The sequence below is a fragment of the Electrophorus electricus genome, chromosome 4 (genome assembly GCF_013358815.1).
Source record: "Electrophorus electricus isolate fEleEle1 chromosome 4, fEleEle1.pri, whole genome shotgun sequence".
In the NCBI taxonomy this organism is placed as follows: Eukaryota; Metazoa; Chordata; class Actinopteri; order Gymnotiformes; family Gymnotidae; genus Electrophorus; species Electrophorus electricus.
In genome coordinates this window covers 27540763-27558579 of record NC_049538.1, presented here as the reverse complement: position 1 = coordinate 27558579, position 17817 = coordinate 27540763, and the positions used below count along the sequence as shown (strand labels likewise).

General features: G+C 43.2%; 1 protein-coding gene across 1 annotated transcript; it reads left to right on the top strand.

Annotated features, from left to right (window-relative positions):
- Nucleotides 1–1483: 1483 nt before the first annotated feature.
- hsf4 (heat shock transcription factor 4) lies at nt 1484–14217 on the top strand. The gene is made up of 12 exons (XM_027004011.1): nt 1484–1609; nt 2872–2980; nt 3393–3520; nt 3731–3855; nt 4529–4604; nt 7373–7440; nt 8239–8338; nt 8715–8821; nt 10416–10610; nt 10712–10820; nt 13907–13972; nt 14179–14217. The coding sequence occupies exons 1-12, from the start codon at nt 1484–1486 to the stop codon at nt 14215–14217; spliced, it is 1248 nt and encodes a 415-aa protein (XP_026859812.1).
- Nucleotides 14218–17817: the final 3600 nt, after the last annotated feature.

Here is a 17817-nt window from a genome sequence, read left to right as displayed (position 1 = left end):
ACACTGTGAAACAGGTCAAATGTGTTTATGTATGTTTTTTATTTATTTAGATAAATAATTCAGGATTTTTTATTTAAAGGGGGGAAACAAACTGCTTAGAAGGCCTCATGTATGTTTAGCAAAAAATCTTGATGCTGATCATGGACTTAAAGTTATTGAACCTACAGAAAATTGACTTAAATTTATTGACTATGGATTAAATGTATTGACTATGGACTTAAACTTATTGACCATGGACTTAACGTATTCAAACTGATTAACTGATTAACTGAATCAGCTTGTGACCAGAGGAACTGAGGAATCCTTCCCACTTGTGCATTTATTTACTTCGAAAAAGATAATTTCATACCTCTCAAATGTTTTTAAAAATATATTTGGTAAGCCATTACTGCCTGACACCGTTTTGGTTGTTTTACATACTAAATTAAAGATATGCCAGTACATATTTGACTAGTGCAACAAAAAATACAAGCATATTGGCATTACTGTAGCTCCCTCTGCTGGCTGTGATGTGTCATAGCATTTCTATGTGCGGGAGTCTGTGGAGAAAAACCCCAGCCAAATTCTTCAACATATGGGTCAAAGATGTAATAAGTAAATAATTACATTTATTAATATTAAAATATTAATACAAAAATTAAGAAGTGAAGTCTGCCAGTATAAATGAAGATTATTGTCTTCATTTAACCAGACAGAAATCTGGAAAGTGTTAGTAACATGAGATGTTTCAGAAAACTGCTCAGCAGAAAAATCAAACCATACAAATTTAGTTAAAGGATTTTTTCAATCTGATGTTTTGCTAAGGGAGTTACATAATATTCCCAAATTTGTATTTTCCTTGTTGATTTTTAATAATATGAATAATTATGAAAACAGTATAAGATTATTGCATTTTTTGTTTTAATTCCATCATTCAGTAGTAAAAATCTTTCAGTGTAGATTAACAATGAAAATTTCAAAATTTCAAAGTTTTCAGACCTTCAATATTACAAACACCTGAGTTTATATTTAATTAGAATTAGAATTATAAATAACAGCTTTTACTGTGCAAAAATCAACTTGCACACATATATGCACACACACATGGTCAGAGCTTACACAACACTCCCCTGTGCAAGTTGTGTGGGTGCATTGTGGCATTTGGCATGACCCAGTGTTGTTATTCCAGGCTCTGTCCGGGCATGTATTGTTCCTGCTGTCGCTGTTACTGCAGCAGCAGTGATGCTCCAGCCTTTCTGCTGACGCCCACCCAGCCCAGGGATGACGCGAGCTGACAGGGACCCATCACTGGGACACAGCGAGACACAGTGAAACACAGTGAGATACAGCGAGACACAGCGAGACACAGACAGGGACGGCATCTGGACTGAGGATGGACTGAGGCATTTTGGGAAGCGTATGTGCGCGTCCACACGCTACACACACACACACACACACACATGCACATACACAACGGTTCGTGACAGAAAGCCAAGGCCAAGACATGCAGGAGTCGCCAGGCTCTATAGGTGTGGATGGAGGCTATGGCAGTAATGTACCTGCTTTCCTCAACAAACTGTGGACACTGGTGGAGGACCCAGACACCAACCATCTCATCTGCTGGAGCACGGTGAGACAGCTTTGAAAAAAAACTAGCATCTAATACCTAAAGTTCATTATGTCAAACTAACATTGTTTCTGAATCATAACAGCCCATTTTGTAGTTTGAAGTTTTGTTATCTACAGTATAAACAAGTGACGGGCCTTGGATCTAGATGGTGGTTTTACATATGACGATTTAGAGATACTATATGGAAAAATCTGACACCAACAGTAAATACACAATATAGAGGATGATGTATAAGACCACGTGAAGTTCTGTGCTCAGGCTCAGTGGCTTTCTGTAGTCGAGGACGGTTCTGTTTTTATAGTCGAGGGGGGTAGTTCTGTATTTGAGGAAGGTTCTGTTTTTGTTGTCGAGGGGGGTAGTTTCTGTAGTCAGAGAGGGTTCTGTTTTTGTAGTCGAGGGGGGTAGTTTCTGTAGTCAAGGAGAGTTCTGTTTTTGTAGTCGAGAGGGTTCGGTTTTTGTAGTTAAGGAGGGTAGTTTCTGTAGTTGAGGATGGTTCTGGTTCTGATATAGTTGACTGTGACTGTGATATTCTTCTCAAGTGTACAGCCTCTGAAACAATGTCAAAATGGCATTTGTAAAGAGGACGAGGAATATCATTTTATGCGTCTATTCAGCCTTGCTTCAGCATATTACATAATATGTAATGTATATGGGTATTAATAACCTGCCTTAAGTTGACATAACAGCAGTCATCAAGGCAAAGCCGGCATATCAGAGATATATTCAAAGCAGCAGCTGTTATGTTCTGCGCGGTGGGCCTTCGTGACAGATCTGAATTCTCACACTGTTGAAATGAGTATTTCAGAGCACTGTAGCACTTTGAAATGTCCATTTTGAATTAAATCTCTGTCTCCACTTCTTTACTAACAGGATGTCTCTTCTCACAAGCACTCACCTGCTTTATGGTTGATATTCTTGCTGAGAAGAAACAATGATTTATGTTGCTCTTTGGATGTTGAATAATTTTCAGTGATAGCATATTTGAAACAGAAAAAGATCATTCTATATCAGATTAATAAAAATCATAAGAAATGTAAGATATAATGTATATGTGGATATTTAGTGTCACAGATAGTTACCAGAGAAGTGGGTGCAATTTTTCTGATACTAGGTTTGATTTTTTAATCTTTTTACGTTTTTTCATCTTCCGCCAATCAGTCAGTGATATTGTTTTACAGATATGAAACTGTTGCTGTGGAGTTTAGTAGGGCAAAGTCACACGTTTTAGCCTTTTTGCTTTGGGTTTGGTTTCTTCCATCTAGACTGGCACCAGCTTCCATGTGTTTGACCAGGGCAGGTTCGCTAAGGAGGTCCTGCCAAAATACTTCAAGCACAACAACATGGCCAGCTTCGTGCGCCAACTCAACATGTGTGCGTACCTTTACACAGCACGGCAGAGAAGCAACACTGACCAGTATCATAGACTGAGCATTCCATAATGTAGGCTCTAGAGCTCCCAAGCAAACAGTTATCTGGGCTCTTAGTTTCATTACATTTTAAGTACGTGACAATTGAATTATATCCAAGACGATGTAGTTTTACCAAGACAACTACACTAAAGCACCTTGTTATATCCTTTCCAGGATAAAAAGATGGCAGCTAGTTAAAACTTGAAGTAACTTTTATTGTACTAGTTGTGAACTAGTCTCTGTGTGTGTGTGTGTGTGTGTGTGTGTGTGTGTGCGTGTGTGCGTGTGCGTGTGTGCGTGTGTGTGTGTGTGTGTGTGTGTGTGTGTGTGCGTGTGTGCGTGTGCGCGTGTGTGTGTGTGTTGTCTTGTCTCAGATGGCTTCAGGAAGGTGGTGAACATTGAACAGAGTGGGCTGGTGAAGCCAGAGCGAGATGATACAGAGTTCCAGCACCTCTACTTCCTACAAGGCCGTGAGCATCTGCTGGAACACATCAAGCGCAAGGTGATGCGTTTTCATCTTTCCTTGTGGACACCAGCTAAAAGTCCCCACAGTATTGAAAGTCTCATGTTTTCATATCATCCCCCAAAGAAAGAATATGCCTCCATTCCAGGTCCTGGTTACCCTTCCGTTACCCTTAAAGTAACAGCTTCAGGGTGTTCCGCATGTGTCCCGCTGGAGCCGGTGACATTCTGCGTGTGCATTCTCTCCCAGGTGTCCATAGTGAAGAGTGAGGAGACGAAGGTGCGTCAGGAGGACCTGAGCAGGCTCCTGTACGAGGTCCAGGTGCTGCGTGGCCAGCAGGACAGCATGGAGTCCAAGATGCAAGACATGAAGCAGTGGGAGCCCAACCACAGCCACACACAAGCATGGGAACATACACACACACACAAACACACACACACACACAAGCGCCAATGTGCTCACACACACAGATACAGACTCGCACAATGCATGCTCAAATCTAGTTTGCATAGGCACATTTTCATATCTCATTTCATCAACTGTGACACAGGGCACAGCATTTAACTATGCAGGTCTATAATATGAATCCTGAAATAACTGTTCACTTCAAAAACAACATAAACTTCAAACAAACATTACATATTAATACATGCAGTACATACAAAACATTTTCACTCCTTCACTTTGAGCCCTTCACCAGCATTCATCCGTTCACTCCTCCAGTAATTCAGCCGGCATGCACTGTGCGAGCTGTCTGAACAGAGCTCTCCCGAGTGTGGGTTAGAGGTCGTGGTGCAGATCAACAGTATTGATCAGCTACACGGCACTGGAGGAAGGCCAGCAAGGTGGAGGCTGGCTTCATCCAGGGCAACTTCATCTTATCCATTAATATGCAATGAAGATATTACTCTGTGTCAGCACTAACAGCATATTGTAACAACCACTATTTAAGCATCTATCTATCTATCTATCTATCTATCTATCTATCTATCTATCTATCTATCTATCTATCTATCTATCTATCTATCTATCTATCTATCTATCTAGGCAGAATGAGGTGCTGTGGAAAGAGGTAGTTTCATTGAGACTGAACCACACACAGCAGCAGAAAGTCATGAACAAGGTCAGAAGCAGTACAAATGATGCATGAGTAGGCTAAGGAAAGTGGTGTAGGAGTGTATGGGGGAGGTGATGTAGGAGTGTATGAGGGAGCTAGGGGAGGTGATGTAGGAGTGTATGGGGGAGGTGGTGTAGGAGTGTATGAGGGAGCTAGGGGAGGTGGTGTAGGAGTGTATGAGGGAGCTAGGGGAGGTGGTGTAGGAGTGTATGGGGAGGTGGTGTAGGAGTGTATGAGGGAGCTAGGGGAGGTGGTGTAGGAGTGTATGGGGAGGTGGTGTAGCAGTGTATGGGGAGCTAGGGGAGCTGATGTAGGAGTGTATGGGGGAGGTGGTGTAGGAGTGTATGGGGGAGCTAGGGGAGTTGGTGTAGGAGTGTATGGGGGAGGTGGTGTAGGAGTGTATGAGGGAGCTAGGGGAGGTGGTGTAGGCGTGTATGAGGGAGCTAGGGGAGGTGGCGTAGGAGTGTATGAGGGAGCTAGGGGAGGTGGCGTAGGAGTGTATGAGGGAGGTGGTGTAGGAGTGTATGGGGAGGTGGTGTAGGAGTGTATGAGGGAGCTAGGGGAGGTGGTGTAGGAGTGTATGGGGAGGTGGTGTAGCAGTGTATGGGGAGCTAGGGGAGCTGATGTAGGAGTGTATGAGGGAGGTGGTGTAGGAGTGTATGGGGGAGCTAGGGGAGGTGGCGTAGGAGTGTATGGGGAGGTGGTGTAGGAGTGTATGAGGGAGCTAGGGGAGGTGGCGTAGGAGTGTATGGGGGAGGTGGTGTAGGAGTGTATGAGGGAGGTGGTGTAGGAGTGTATGGGGGAGGTGGTGTAGGAGTGTATGAGGGAGCTAGGGGAGGTGGTGTAGGAGTGTATGAGGGAGCTAGGGGAGGTGGTGTAGGAGTGTATGGGGGAGGTGGTGTAGGAGTGTATGCGGGAGCTAGGGGAGGTGGTGTAGGAGTGTATGGGGAGGTGCTGTAGGAGTGTATGGGGAGCTAGGGGAGGTGATGTAGGAGTGTATGGGGGAGGTGGTGTAGGAGTGTATGAGGGAGCTAGGGGAGGTGGTGTAGGAGTGTATGGGGGAGGTGGTGTAGGAGTGTATGAGGGAGCTAGGGGAGGTGGTGTAGGAGTGTATGAGGGAGCTAGGGGAGGTGGTGTAGGAGTGTATGGGGAGGTGGTGTAGGAGTGTATGAGGGAGCTAGGGGAGGTGGCGTAGGAGTGTATGGGGAGGTGGCGTAGGAGTGTATGAGGGAGCTAGGGGAGGTGGTGTAGGAGTGTATGGGGGAGGTGGTGTAGGAGTGTATGCGGGAGCTAGGGGAGGTGATGTAGGAGTGTATGGGGAGGTGGTGTAGGAGTGTATGGGGGAGCTAGGGGAGGTGATGTAGGAGTGTATGGGGAGGTGCTGTAGGAGTGTATGGGGAGCTAGGGGAGGTGGCATAGGAGTGTATGGGGGAGGTGGTGTAGGAGTGTATGCGGGAGCTAGGGGAGGTGGTGTAGGAGTGTATGGGGAGGTGGTGTAGGAGTGTATGGGGGAGCTAGGGGAGGTGATGTAGGAGTGTATGGGGAGGTGGTGTAGGAGTGTATGGGGGAGCTAGGGGAGGTGATGTAGGAGTGTATGGGGAGGTGGTGTAGGAGTGTATGGGGGAGCTAGGGGAGGTGATGTAGGAGTGTATGGGGAGGTGGTGTAGGAGTGTATGGGGGAGCTAGGGGAGGTGATGTAGGAGTGTATGGGGAGGTGGTGTAGGAGTGTATGGGGGAGCTAGGGGAGGTGATGTAGGAGTGTATGGGGAGGTGGTGTAGGAGTGTATGGGGGAGCTAGGGGAGGTGATGTAGGAGTGTATGGGGGAGGTGGTGTAGGAGTGTATGAGGGAGCTAGGGGAGGTGGTGTAGGAGTGTATGGGGGAGGTGGTGTAGGAGTGTATGAGGGAGCTAGGGGAGGTGGTGTAGGAGTGTATGAGGGAGCTAGGGGAGGTGGTGTAGGAGTGTATGGGGAGGTGGTGTAGGAGTGTATGAGGGAGCTAGGGGAGGTGGCGTAGGAGTGTATGAGGGAGCTAGGGGAGGTGGTGTAGGAGTGTATGGGGGAGGTGGTGTAGGAGTGTATGCGGGAGCTAGGGGAGGTGGTGTAGGAGTGTATGGGGAGGTGCTGTAGGAGTGTATGGGGAGCTAGGGGAGGTGGCATAGGAGTGTATGGGGGAGGTGGTGTAGGAGTGTATGCGGGAGCTAGGGGAGGTGGTGTAGGAGTGTATGGGGAGGTGGTGTAGCAGTGTATGGGGAGCTAGGGGAGCTGATGTAGGAGTGTATGGGGGAGGTGGTGTAGGAGTGTATGGGGGAGCTAGGGGAGTTGGTGTAGGAGTGTATGGGGGAGGTGGTGTAGGAGTGTATGAGGGAGCTAGGGGAGGTGGTGTAGGCGTGTATGAGGGAGCTAGGGGAGGTGGCGTAGGAGTGTATGAGGGAGCTAGGGGAGGTGGCGTAGGAGTGTATGAGGGAGGTGGTGTAGGAGTGTATGGGGGAGCTAGGGGAGGTGGCGTAGGAGTGTATGGGGAGGTGGTGTAGGAGTGTATGAGGGAGCTAGGGGAGGTGGCGTAGGAGTGTATGGGGGAGGTGGTGTAGGAGTGTATGAGGGAGCTAGGGGAGGTGGTGTAGGAGTGTATGAGGGAGGTGGTGTAGGAGTGTATGGGGGAGGTGGTGTAGGAGTGTATGAGGGAGCTAGGGGAGGTGCATGTTGCATGTTGCTGGGATTTTTAATGCAGTACAGTAATGCTGACTCACTCTCTGGTTCTGGCTGCTGCTGTTAGCTGATTCAGTTCCTATTCAGCCAGATGCAGCCCAGTGCCCCCGGCACTGTCGGAATGAAAAGAAAACTGTGAGTACACACACACACACACACACACACACACACACACACACACACACACAAACACACACACACACACACACACAAACACACACACACACACACACAAACATTTAGAAACAATAAGAAAGGGGAAACCGAAACGATCAAATCAACATTAGGTGAGCACCTAATACACCAGTAGTGGGAATGGCCAACTCAGCTGGATGCGGTCAACTGACACAATTCATGCAGCTGGCTTGGCCTGGGTGGACCTGAATGATGAATCAGACATGCTGAGCTCTGGCCCACACACACACCACCCTAGTGAACCATAGCGCATGACCCTCTAGCCTCTATGGAAAATGCACTATCAGCTAGTGTGACCCGTGAGAACACATCATAGCAGAAGCACAAGGCCCAGTAACACACTACACAATGCTACAACTCTCGGTCACCACTAGTGCGAATTCCTTGGAGTTTATACTCTAAACAATATCACCTTTGGCCTCAAATGTACTCTTAGATAAAGAGCTTAGCTTGTCAGTGAACATATGAAATAGTAGCATCCTTCATTCACACCTACTTACTACTAGGTTTTGGATATTATTATGTTTATTTACTTATTATTATGCAAGTATTTTTAGACTTAACAAAATGCTCACAGCGTATGGACTAATGAGCCTTTACCGTAATCTAACCCTGAACCTAACCCAAAGCAAGCCTAAATAAAGTGAGCTCCATTTCTCAATTCCATAAGCTGTAACCCATAGCACTATATTAGGAGTATTAGGGCTTTCCTGCTATGACCTTGCTCCTGCCTCTCAGGCCTCTGATGTTAGATGATGGATCCTCCACTCCTCCAGTCTCCAAATTCAGTCACGTTCACGTCATGGAGCACACACAGGAGCCCTTCTGCATCCAGTCAGTAAGTCCCAGAACCACCCCAGGCCCAAGATATAGACCATACAGCATATTTGGGAGGTCAACTCCAAATTACCATTTAAGAAAACTCTGAAATTTATAGAACTTTTTGTGATTCTTCTGTGTTAGTTGACTAGCTAGCTTGGGTAAAGTTTTGATCCCATTTGACCCCTACTCAGAAGACCCCATTTTGTTGAAATCCATATCACTATAACATGCTTGATATCTTAAAATGTCATTTACATCTACTGCTTACTCAAAATGCATGACCTTCTATCCAGGCATCAGAGATGGTAGGAGAAAGATATTATTATTTCCAAAATAAAACAGTGATAATCTTAACACAAGCAAACACAATCTCACTTCTTTCTTTTTCTCAGCCATCCACAGAGACTGCATCCTGTTCCACTACCAGCATGGTGACCGGAGGCCCAACCATCTCAGATGTTACTGAAATGTCACATTTGTCTATGTATGGCCAGTCAAGGTATGTATATATTAGTGTGTGTATATATATATATATATATATATATATATATATATATATATATATATATATATATATATAGCTCGGTGTTACACCACTGACTTCCATACAGGAGGTCATTGTGGTCCCATAGGCTAGGTCCTTAACGTTACCCGCCTACCTCACTAACAATGAGAGTTAGAAACAAAAGACTCACACTGGCTCAGACGTCATCTGTGTCACCAATGTCCACATCAGGTACTGGGAGACCAGAGCAATCTGATAAAAAGTGAGCTACTGGAACAAATACAAGACACTCATGGACAAGTGTGGAGAACAGAGGACTGTTGGAATGCTAGTACACACGCAACCCCATTACGACAGGGTATATGCAACCTGAGTCAGCCACCAAGTCCTGAGGAGTCAGCCAAATGGGAAGAACAAGATCCCAACTATCAACACCTATGCTCTACCAGGCATCAGATACCCCGCTGGCATAATAAGCTGGCCTAAGGAGCAGACAAGGAAGACATGGAAAGACAAGGAATCTCCTCACAGTGCACGGAGGGTTTCATCCCAAATCCATTACTTTCAGACTGTACACCAAGTGGAAGGAGGGCTAGTGAGCATCAGGGTGAAACCACCAGGATCCAGGAGTACACCAGGAAGATGGATGCCAGTGATGAAGTACATAGTGAGCAGGTCAGACAGCAGAAACCTGCGGAGGATTGGAATGAGCAGGAGCAGGAACCATCATGGGAGGATAGACCCCAGCATGGTATGTACCACTGGTAAATAGTGGAAGCGGCTGATATGGAGAAATCCTACCAATGGCTGGAAAGGTCTGGATTGGACAACATGGATGCAATAATCATGGGAGCAAAGGAACAAGCTCCTGAATGCAAGACCAACAGAGGCTGGGATCCACCACACCAGGCAGGACAACAGATGCCCCTGAGACAATCTATCTCATAACAGTGGGACTCAAGAAGCTATCAGGCAGAACAGATATGGAAAGCCATAACCGAGTGCCAGGCATAGTGTACAGAGACATGTGTGTCAAGTACAGACAGGAAGTTCCAAGGTTGAAGTTAGATAAACCACCAAAGGTGATGGAGAATGGCCGTGCTAAGATCCTGTGGGACTTCCAGATACAGACAGACAAAATGGTAATGGCTAACCAACATAGCGGCGATGGACAGACAACAGAAGACGGCCGTAGTGATAGCAACACCAGGAACAAGGAAGACGAAGTTTAAGACATACCAACATGCTAAAGGAAGTGCTAGAAAGATGTGGAAGGTGAAGGAGGCAGTGGTTCCTGTGGTATTCGGAGCACTAGCGGCGTGACCCACAGACCTGTCTTTAAAGTTGATTCCTTATAATCTTTTGTTTTGGTGTAAACATTTGTTTTGGTGTAAGGTATAAACATTTGGGGGAAAAAAAAGATCATTTTATTTAAATAACCTGTCATAAAGGTATATATCATATACAAATGGTGTACCTGATACTGTACATTCATATTTTGTAAAATAAATAAATAAATAGAAATTAAACAAGCATTTTAAAAACCCTTATTGTTATATAATGATGTAAATGTGATCTGTCCAATCAGGGAGAAGTGTCTCATGCTTATTAAGGAGGAGCCACTGAGTCCAAGTGTGCGTGGGCGGGGTGAGGGCATACCATTTGGCTCTTGTGAGATGTGTGCTGAACCCCCCATCTTACCCGTAGCTATGGTACAGTCTGTGCTGGAGGGCAGAGGAGCAAGCCCTGAAGAGAGGCAGGCCAAGAGGACCATGCTGGACAGGTTGGGGTGCTGGAGGACCACAACACCACAGAGTGTGGTATTTAATCAGTACTGGTGTTTATGTTATAAACGGCTTAATTCTGCTGGTGCATGTGTGTTAGACCAGAGATGTGTGATGCTGTGGAAAATGTGGACATGAGTTTGGAAGAACTACAGTTCCTCCTGCGGGGCCACCAGCAGAGTATGGAGCCCAGAACAGCTGCTGTGAACGTAAGGATTAAACATGTACAGCACCTATCACACACACACATACACACACACACACACACACACACACACACACACACACACACATACATACACACACACACACACATACACACACACACACACACACACACACACACACACACACACACACACAAACACACATACACACACACACACACACACACACACACACACACACACACACACACACATACACACACACACACACACATACACACACACACACATACACACACACACACACACACACACACACACACACACACACACACACACACACACACACACAAACACACATACACACACACACACACACATACACACACACACACACACACACACACACACACACACACACATACATACACACACACACACACACACACACACACACACACACACATACACACACACACACACACACACACACACACACACACACACACATACAAACACACACACACACACATGTATGCATGCACATGCATACACAGGCAACTGGAATTTATAAGAAGTTACATTTACATGATGCCTTAAACAATCCCCAGGTCACTTTATAAAACTAAATTTAAAAAAAGAGGGAGAGACTCAGGAGTGAAGGATAAAAGGAAATGTTTCTGAAAAGAAAATGTGTTTATATCAGATTTATAAAGTAGGGAGAGAAGAGCAGACATAACCAGGAAGAGAGTTCCAGAGACATTTACATTTACGACATTTAGCAGCCACTCTTATCCAGAGTTACTTACAAAAGTGCTTTGCCGTTTACTCATGAATACATCCTAGTGCAGTAGAGTAGGTTAGAGTCCAAGATACCAATGAACGGGAATACTGTTGAAATACAGGGATCAGTGCTGATGCCTAGAAGTGTAAAATACATAAGGTCTATCTCAGACAACAATCATTGCAATGAACAATAAGTACTAGAGTTAGTCACCATAGGAGCAGTCAACATCAGTGCAATAAACAATACCCTACAATAAGTATTAGAGTTTTAGTTAGTCAACATAGGAACAGGGTGAGTGGTCATTTAAATAATCCACAAATAGATGGGTCTTCAGTACTTCACACTGCAAAGGACTGTCCGGAAAGCAAGCAGAACTTTGTTCCCCCATCTAGGATCCAGGACAGAGAATAGTTTCAATACTTGTCTTCCATGAGACTTGAAGCTTGGTGTTTCAAGCTGAGCCATACTTGAGGTTTGAAGTACTTAAGGTACAAATCAGCCTTTGACCATTGACATCATGTATGCAGAGGGTGGTCCATTTTTGGCTTTGTAAGCACGCATCAAGGTTTTAAATCTGAGGCAGGCAGCTACTGGAAGCCAATGAAGTGCAGCAGTGGAGTGCCGTGTGAACTTCAGTCATGCTGCTGCATTCTGGACAAGTTGTAGGGATCTGATGGCTCTTAGAGGAAGACAAGCAAGTAGTGAGTTGCAGTAGTCTAGCTTTGAGATCACAAGCCCCTGGGGGGCTTCCTGCGAGAGAAAGGGCTGAATCCTTCGTATGTTACAAAGGAGCAATCTGCAAGACCGGGTCAGATTAGAAACATGAGTTGACAACGACAACTGGTTGTCCAAAGTTCTGCCCAGGCTACGGGCGACTTCGGATGGTGGTACCAGGGAGTTCTCGAAGGAAACTGTGAGGTCATGGTAAGGGTTGGGAGTACCTGGGATGAACAGAAGCTGGGTTTTACTGGGTTTGAGCTTCAAGTGGTGGGCTGTCATCCATAACACAATGTCGATCAAGCATGCTGAGATACGTCTGCAGACCTGCCTGTCAGAGGCTGGGAGAGAAAGAATTAATTGGGTGTCATCAGCATAGCAGTGGTAGAAGAAACCATGAGAAGATATTACATCACCAAAAGAATGAGTATACAAAGAGAAGAGAAGGGGGCCCAATACTGAACCCTGGGGCACACGAGTGAAGAGTCTACATGGCCTGAATGTGGATCCTATCCATGTTACCTGATAGGACCGTCCCTCCAGATAGGACTGAAACCATTTCCATGCAGAGCCAGTCACACCAAGCCTGGAGAGAACAGAGAGGAGAATGTTGTGGTTTAGTGTCAAAGGCTGCCGAAAGGTCCAGAAGAATCAAGGCAGATGACAGTTTGGCAGCTTTAGCAGCGTGAAGTTTCTCTGTCACGGCTACGAAGGCTGTTTCTGTTGAAGACAGCAGACATGAGAGGGAGAGTACGGCGTCAGGAGTTCACATAGGTAGATGCGAGCAAGCTTATGTTGGGCTTGGAAAGCGAGAAGCAGATTTCTAAACTTGATATGGGCCAGTGCGGCTAGGAAAGGCTGGGTGTAATGCGAGGTGAACGTTTAGTATGGGTGAGGACTCCAGCTGCAGAGTTCTTACTGAAAAGTCCAGTGAAAGGGGGGGCTAGAGTAGTCAATACAAGACATGATGGAGGCATGAACCAAAGTTGGCGCATCACTATCAGTCAGGAATGGGCAGAGATGAGCAATGTCATGTCATGTAAGTAAAAGAAAGCAGAAGGAAATGAATGACTTATGATGTAGATCAAGATTAAGCAAGTAAAACACTAAGGTGCAATCTTAACCAGAACACCGTCGGTGCTAACAGACTGAATGATTTAGAAAGTGAAGATTTAGAGCCAGGTAGTAAAACCTCAGTTTATCAGTGTTTAGCATGAGAAAGGTATCATGCATATGAAATACAGTCAGTTTGTGTATTGGGAAAGGAATCTAAGGGTGAGTATGTACTGAGGTATAGTTGAATATCATCTGCAGAGCAATGAAACTTAAGGTTATGGCTACGAATAAGTAGGGTCCAAGAACTGAACCATGGGGAACACCACACTTAACAGGAGAGTTGGATTTGTGTGCACCTAGTGTGATAAACTGTTGTCTATTTGTAAGATATGACACTGTAACACTGTAGAGCTGTAGCAGTGACACCAGTAGAAGAAAGACGAGAATTTAATCATGTTTTAATTTGTTACATAAATATGCCACATGCTTTCTTAAATACGTCTTTCCTTTAAACTGGGTAATGCAAAATTAATTCTTTGGTCATATAAAGACTTTTGCTCTCTTACAGCCATTCACATTTGGCTTGCCTGTGGATGAATGGAGCCTCACAGAGCTGGACCCCAATCTGAAATCAGTGAGTGGCTCACATGGTTTTAGTTCACCTCAAACAAATATAGCACTTACACTATAAAACTGCTAAAGTTTTTGGATGCAATGTACATTGAAATAAGTAGGATCAGTGTAATCATTAATCACTACATATTGCAAACCCTTAAAATCCCGCTTAATTTATTTATTTTTTGCTGTACCATGTTGTCTGTGTGTATATTGTAAGTGCAGGAGTTAGCTAACTTCCTCATCACTGCTGTTCTGTCCTAGTACATGTTTCAGATCCAGGAAGGAGCGGCCTGCTCAACTACTGGCTGTGATGAACAGTGAAGGTCCTGACACTCTGGGCCTGACACAGGCTTTTCTCCTCTGACCATCAGATACCCTTCACCTGGAAATTCAATCCGATCTCCAGTTAATCCAAGTTAATGAGCATTAGTCACAGACAACATCGGCACTGAGCATTACATCTCTTACTGATCTTCAAATAAAGTGTCATCGCCAGGACAGGCTACAAATCAATAAAATACAAGGACTCTTGTTAAACTATTTCTACATCAAGGTAAATTAATGAATGTTGAATAGCCTTGGGGTTTGGAAGACATGTTTCTTTTTCTTTTTTTTTTTGTTTCTCATGGATGGACCTAGTTGAACATATGGCCAGTTTACTATCCCTAAATCCAGTTTGAATATGAGGCCCAAAGAGATAGATCAGGGATCATCACAGAAAAGTGTTGTGAAAGTCAGTACTTTACTGGCCAGAGCTTCACATGGAGATCCTTAATCAATGAAGGATTACAAAAGCACAGGATGGAATTAGGATGTGATTAACCTACTCAATGGAATTCAAGTGTTTGCAGTTGGAGGCATGTTAATACAATGGATATCTGTGTAAGCATCATGACCGAGACTGAATCCTGTGAATTAACTCAATATGCTAGACAACTAAAATAGGTGAACCTTAGATTTTTTCCATCAGGTATGGTTTTTAAGTGAAGCACATCTTAGAATCATTTTACATTACTTATTCATAAATAAGGCTGCTATTACATTTAGCATAAGTAGCTACTAATCTACTTCTAAAGCATACAGTGTCCATTTTGCTTCCTAGCACATTTCTATACTATACATAGTGACATATGAATATTTCTGTAACAAAAAACTATGGGTGATAGAGAACTTCTGAAACCACATTTGGATTGAGTGTGTAAAAATGCATAATAAACAGGAAGTAAAATAACTGTTGATCACTGATATCATATATCAGTCAAATCCTTGTCTGAGTAGTAGTAACTATTTTTCTGCTGAGGTATTCTCTTTTTTTTTTTGCCAATACGCCCTATTGCATAAAAAGGTGGCTGAGGTTTGAATGCACTTTAACCTTTGCTAGAGTTGCTGCATGTGGAGGTGGGATTTTATTTTAAATATTTCATTGTAGATATAAATATATATATATATATATATATATATATATATATATATATATATATATATATATATATATATATATTATTTCGATGGAGCACATACTGTATTTGTATTTAAATATATATTTATATAAATAAAATAGGAACTGTTTACTACTATGCATATATTAATGTGATAAGTCTACGGACATAAAAGCAGACCTCACCTTTGGGGAGAGAAAAAAAACACTGAAACCAAACAGCTTTTTTGAGGGATAATTTTGTCTAGTCGCATCAAAGAAATCGATTTATATAGTGTTCAGGCTGAACAATAATATACCCATAATATTATTCATCCCATAAGTCCTATATCTATTTTATAAAAAGATGTCTGTTTCAGTCAACTATGACAAGACCTCATCCATCTAGCCAGTGTAAATGATCATAAGACCTGTTAACATCTAAGATGATGGAAAAACGCATAAGGATGCTCTGTCCCTTTCTTTCCCGTCCTGGGGGAACCATATTGTGCAACACCACGGACTTCAAAGCTAGTACTGTGGTACTGGTTTGTAAGATAAACTAAAGCTAGGTGACACTTGGAATGTATTACCAGGAACACCCTGGATTATAATGATAATGGTTCCAAAAACATTTGTGTCAGTTCAAAGAAACACTAGCAGCATAAGAGCACTTGCAGTAAGAGTGATCCTAGTATTAGAAATAGCAAGATCACTTTCATTTTACACTTATCCCATCGCCTCAGTACAAGTCAATGAGTGTTTATGGTTTTTTTGAAAAGGATTTTTTTTTTTTTTAATTTAAATAGTTTTTCACAAAGGCCTTAATTTTTAGCAGCTGTTAAAGTGTTTTCTTTATCAATGGATCCTTTGCACTGGTTATAAATGAATGTAGCTTAATCTATGTTTACTGACTTCAGAGCCACATTCTATAACCAGCTGTTAAAAAGATAAAACATTTCCACAGCGGGGTTTTTCTGCGGGTGACTGCCAGTGGCAACAGTACGTTATGTTTAATCATTATGCATATATACAAAAGGGGAAAAGGATATGTAGATGTGTGCGGAAAATGAAATGTTTGAGACTGCAAATGTCATGTTAATTCTTGAAACAAATACAAACATTTACAGCACTCTCTTGTGAAAGCCTTATTTTAACATTAGTTGAAATAACTTTGTTCTCTTTATTCAAATATCCAAATATGTGGCACAATCAAATACAGTACTTTAGGCCTAAAGAACCTAATAGTATCAAATGGAATAGTCCACATACATGTATGACTAGCATACCAGGAATTTATTTCTGTGCAGAATAGTGTCCAACATACAACATACCTTTATTCAAACATGTTTATTCGTAGAGAAAAGACGAGTCTGTGGATTACCTACTTCCAGCGAGGAAATACCTCCATAATACCTCTTATATAATTTTGTGAAGAACATTTGCCTTGATTATCAACATGAAACAGTGAATGTCTAAATATGTAACAGATGGATTGAATTGCACACAAGAAAAGTACAAATTTTACTTTTTATTTGCAAAAAGGTATTTTCACTTGTAGCCAGCATTCAGACCACAAGGGTTCACTAAAGATTTACAAAATTACAAAAATATTTAAAAGTAAGCACCATTTTTCAAAATTTATATTTGTTTTCTAAGAAGAATGTATACTTAAGGGCCACCAGGTCCAGTTTTTCAAAATCCTAGGTTTCAAAATGAACTTCTTATTCTTAATATCATTCCAGGGTTTCTTAATTGACTTTTCTTATTACTAAGTACATAAAATTAAAGCTCAAAATTGGGAAGACAGCACTTGTTCTGTAAGTTTTTACATTGAATATACATTGGACACTTTTAAGGTGACTGAAGAAAAGCAGCACAGGATTCTTATTGCTAGCACTTAGTAGTCTGGGTTTAATTTACATGAGATAAATTGCGAAGAGAGGACTGAACCATTAAAACTGAACAGCATGTTTTAACAAACCTACCGTAGTGCGCGTCTTTTCCATGTTTGCAGAGCTCAGGTACGAACAGTCTCAGAACCTCTGCGTCTATGATCTAGTCAGATGCAGTGTTTGTTACTGACATCTGTAGGATATTTTCTGTGCACCTACAACACCTGACACATCTGGCAGTACACAGTGGCCTGCGGGAGTTGCGAAATATGACAAACACTTCTACTCAGCACACAAGGCATTAAAACGGATGTTACACTGCAATACATAAACAGCAGTTTATAACACAGAAGGAACCTCAGCACTTTGGCTTAGGTATAGCCAAATAATATCTTAGGTATATACCATGTTTTTCTGAAACGGTCATACTAAACCTAAGGCATGGCTACCACACCATCACACTGCCGATCTGTATTAGGATGAGTTGTAGTAGCTACAGCCATGCCACATGACTCTCCTGTAGTTCCCAGCATGCTCTTGTAGCCAATG

Coding starts and splice junctions, on each gene's coding strand:
- hsf4 (XM_027004011.1), top strand. CDS start 1,484: ATGCAGGAGTCGCCAGGCTCTATAGGTGTGGATGGAGGCTATGGCAGT. Junction 7,441..8,238: donor GTCGGAATGAAAAGAAAACT/GTGAGTACACAC, acceptor CCTGCCTCTCAG/GCCTCTGATGTTAGATGATG. Junction 8,822..10,415: donor TCTATGTATGGCCAGTCAAG/GTATGTATATAT, acceptor CTGTCCAATCAG/GGAGAAGTGTCTCATGCTTA.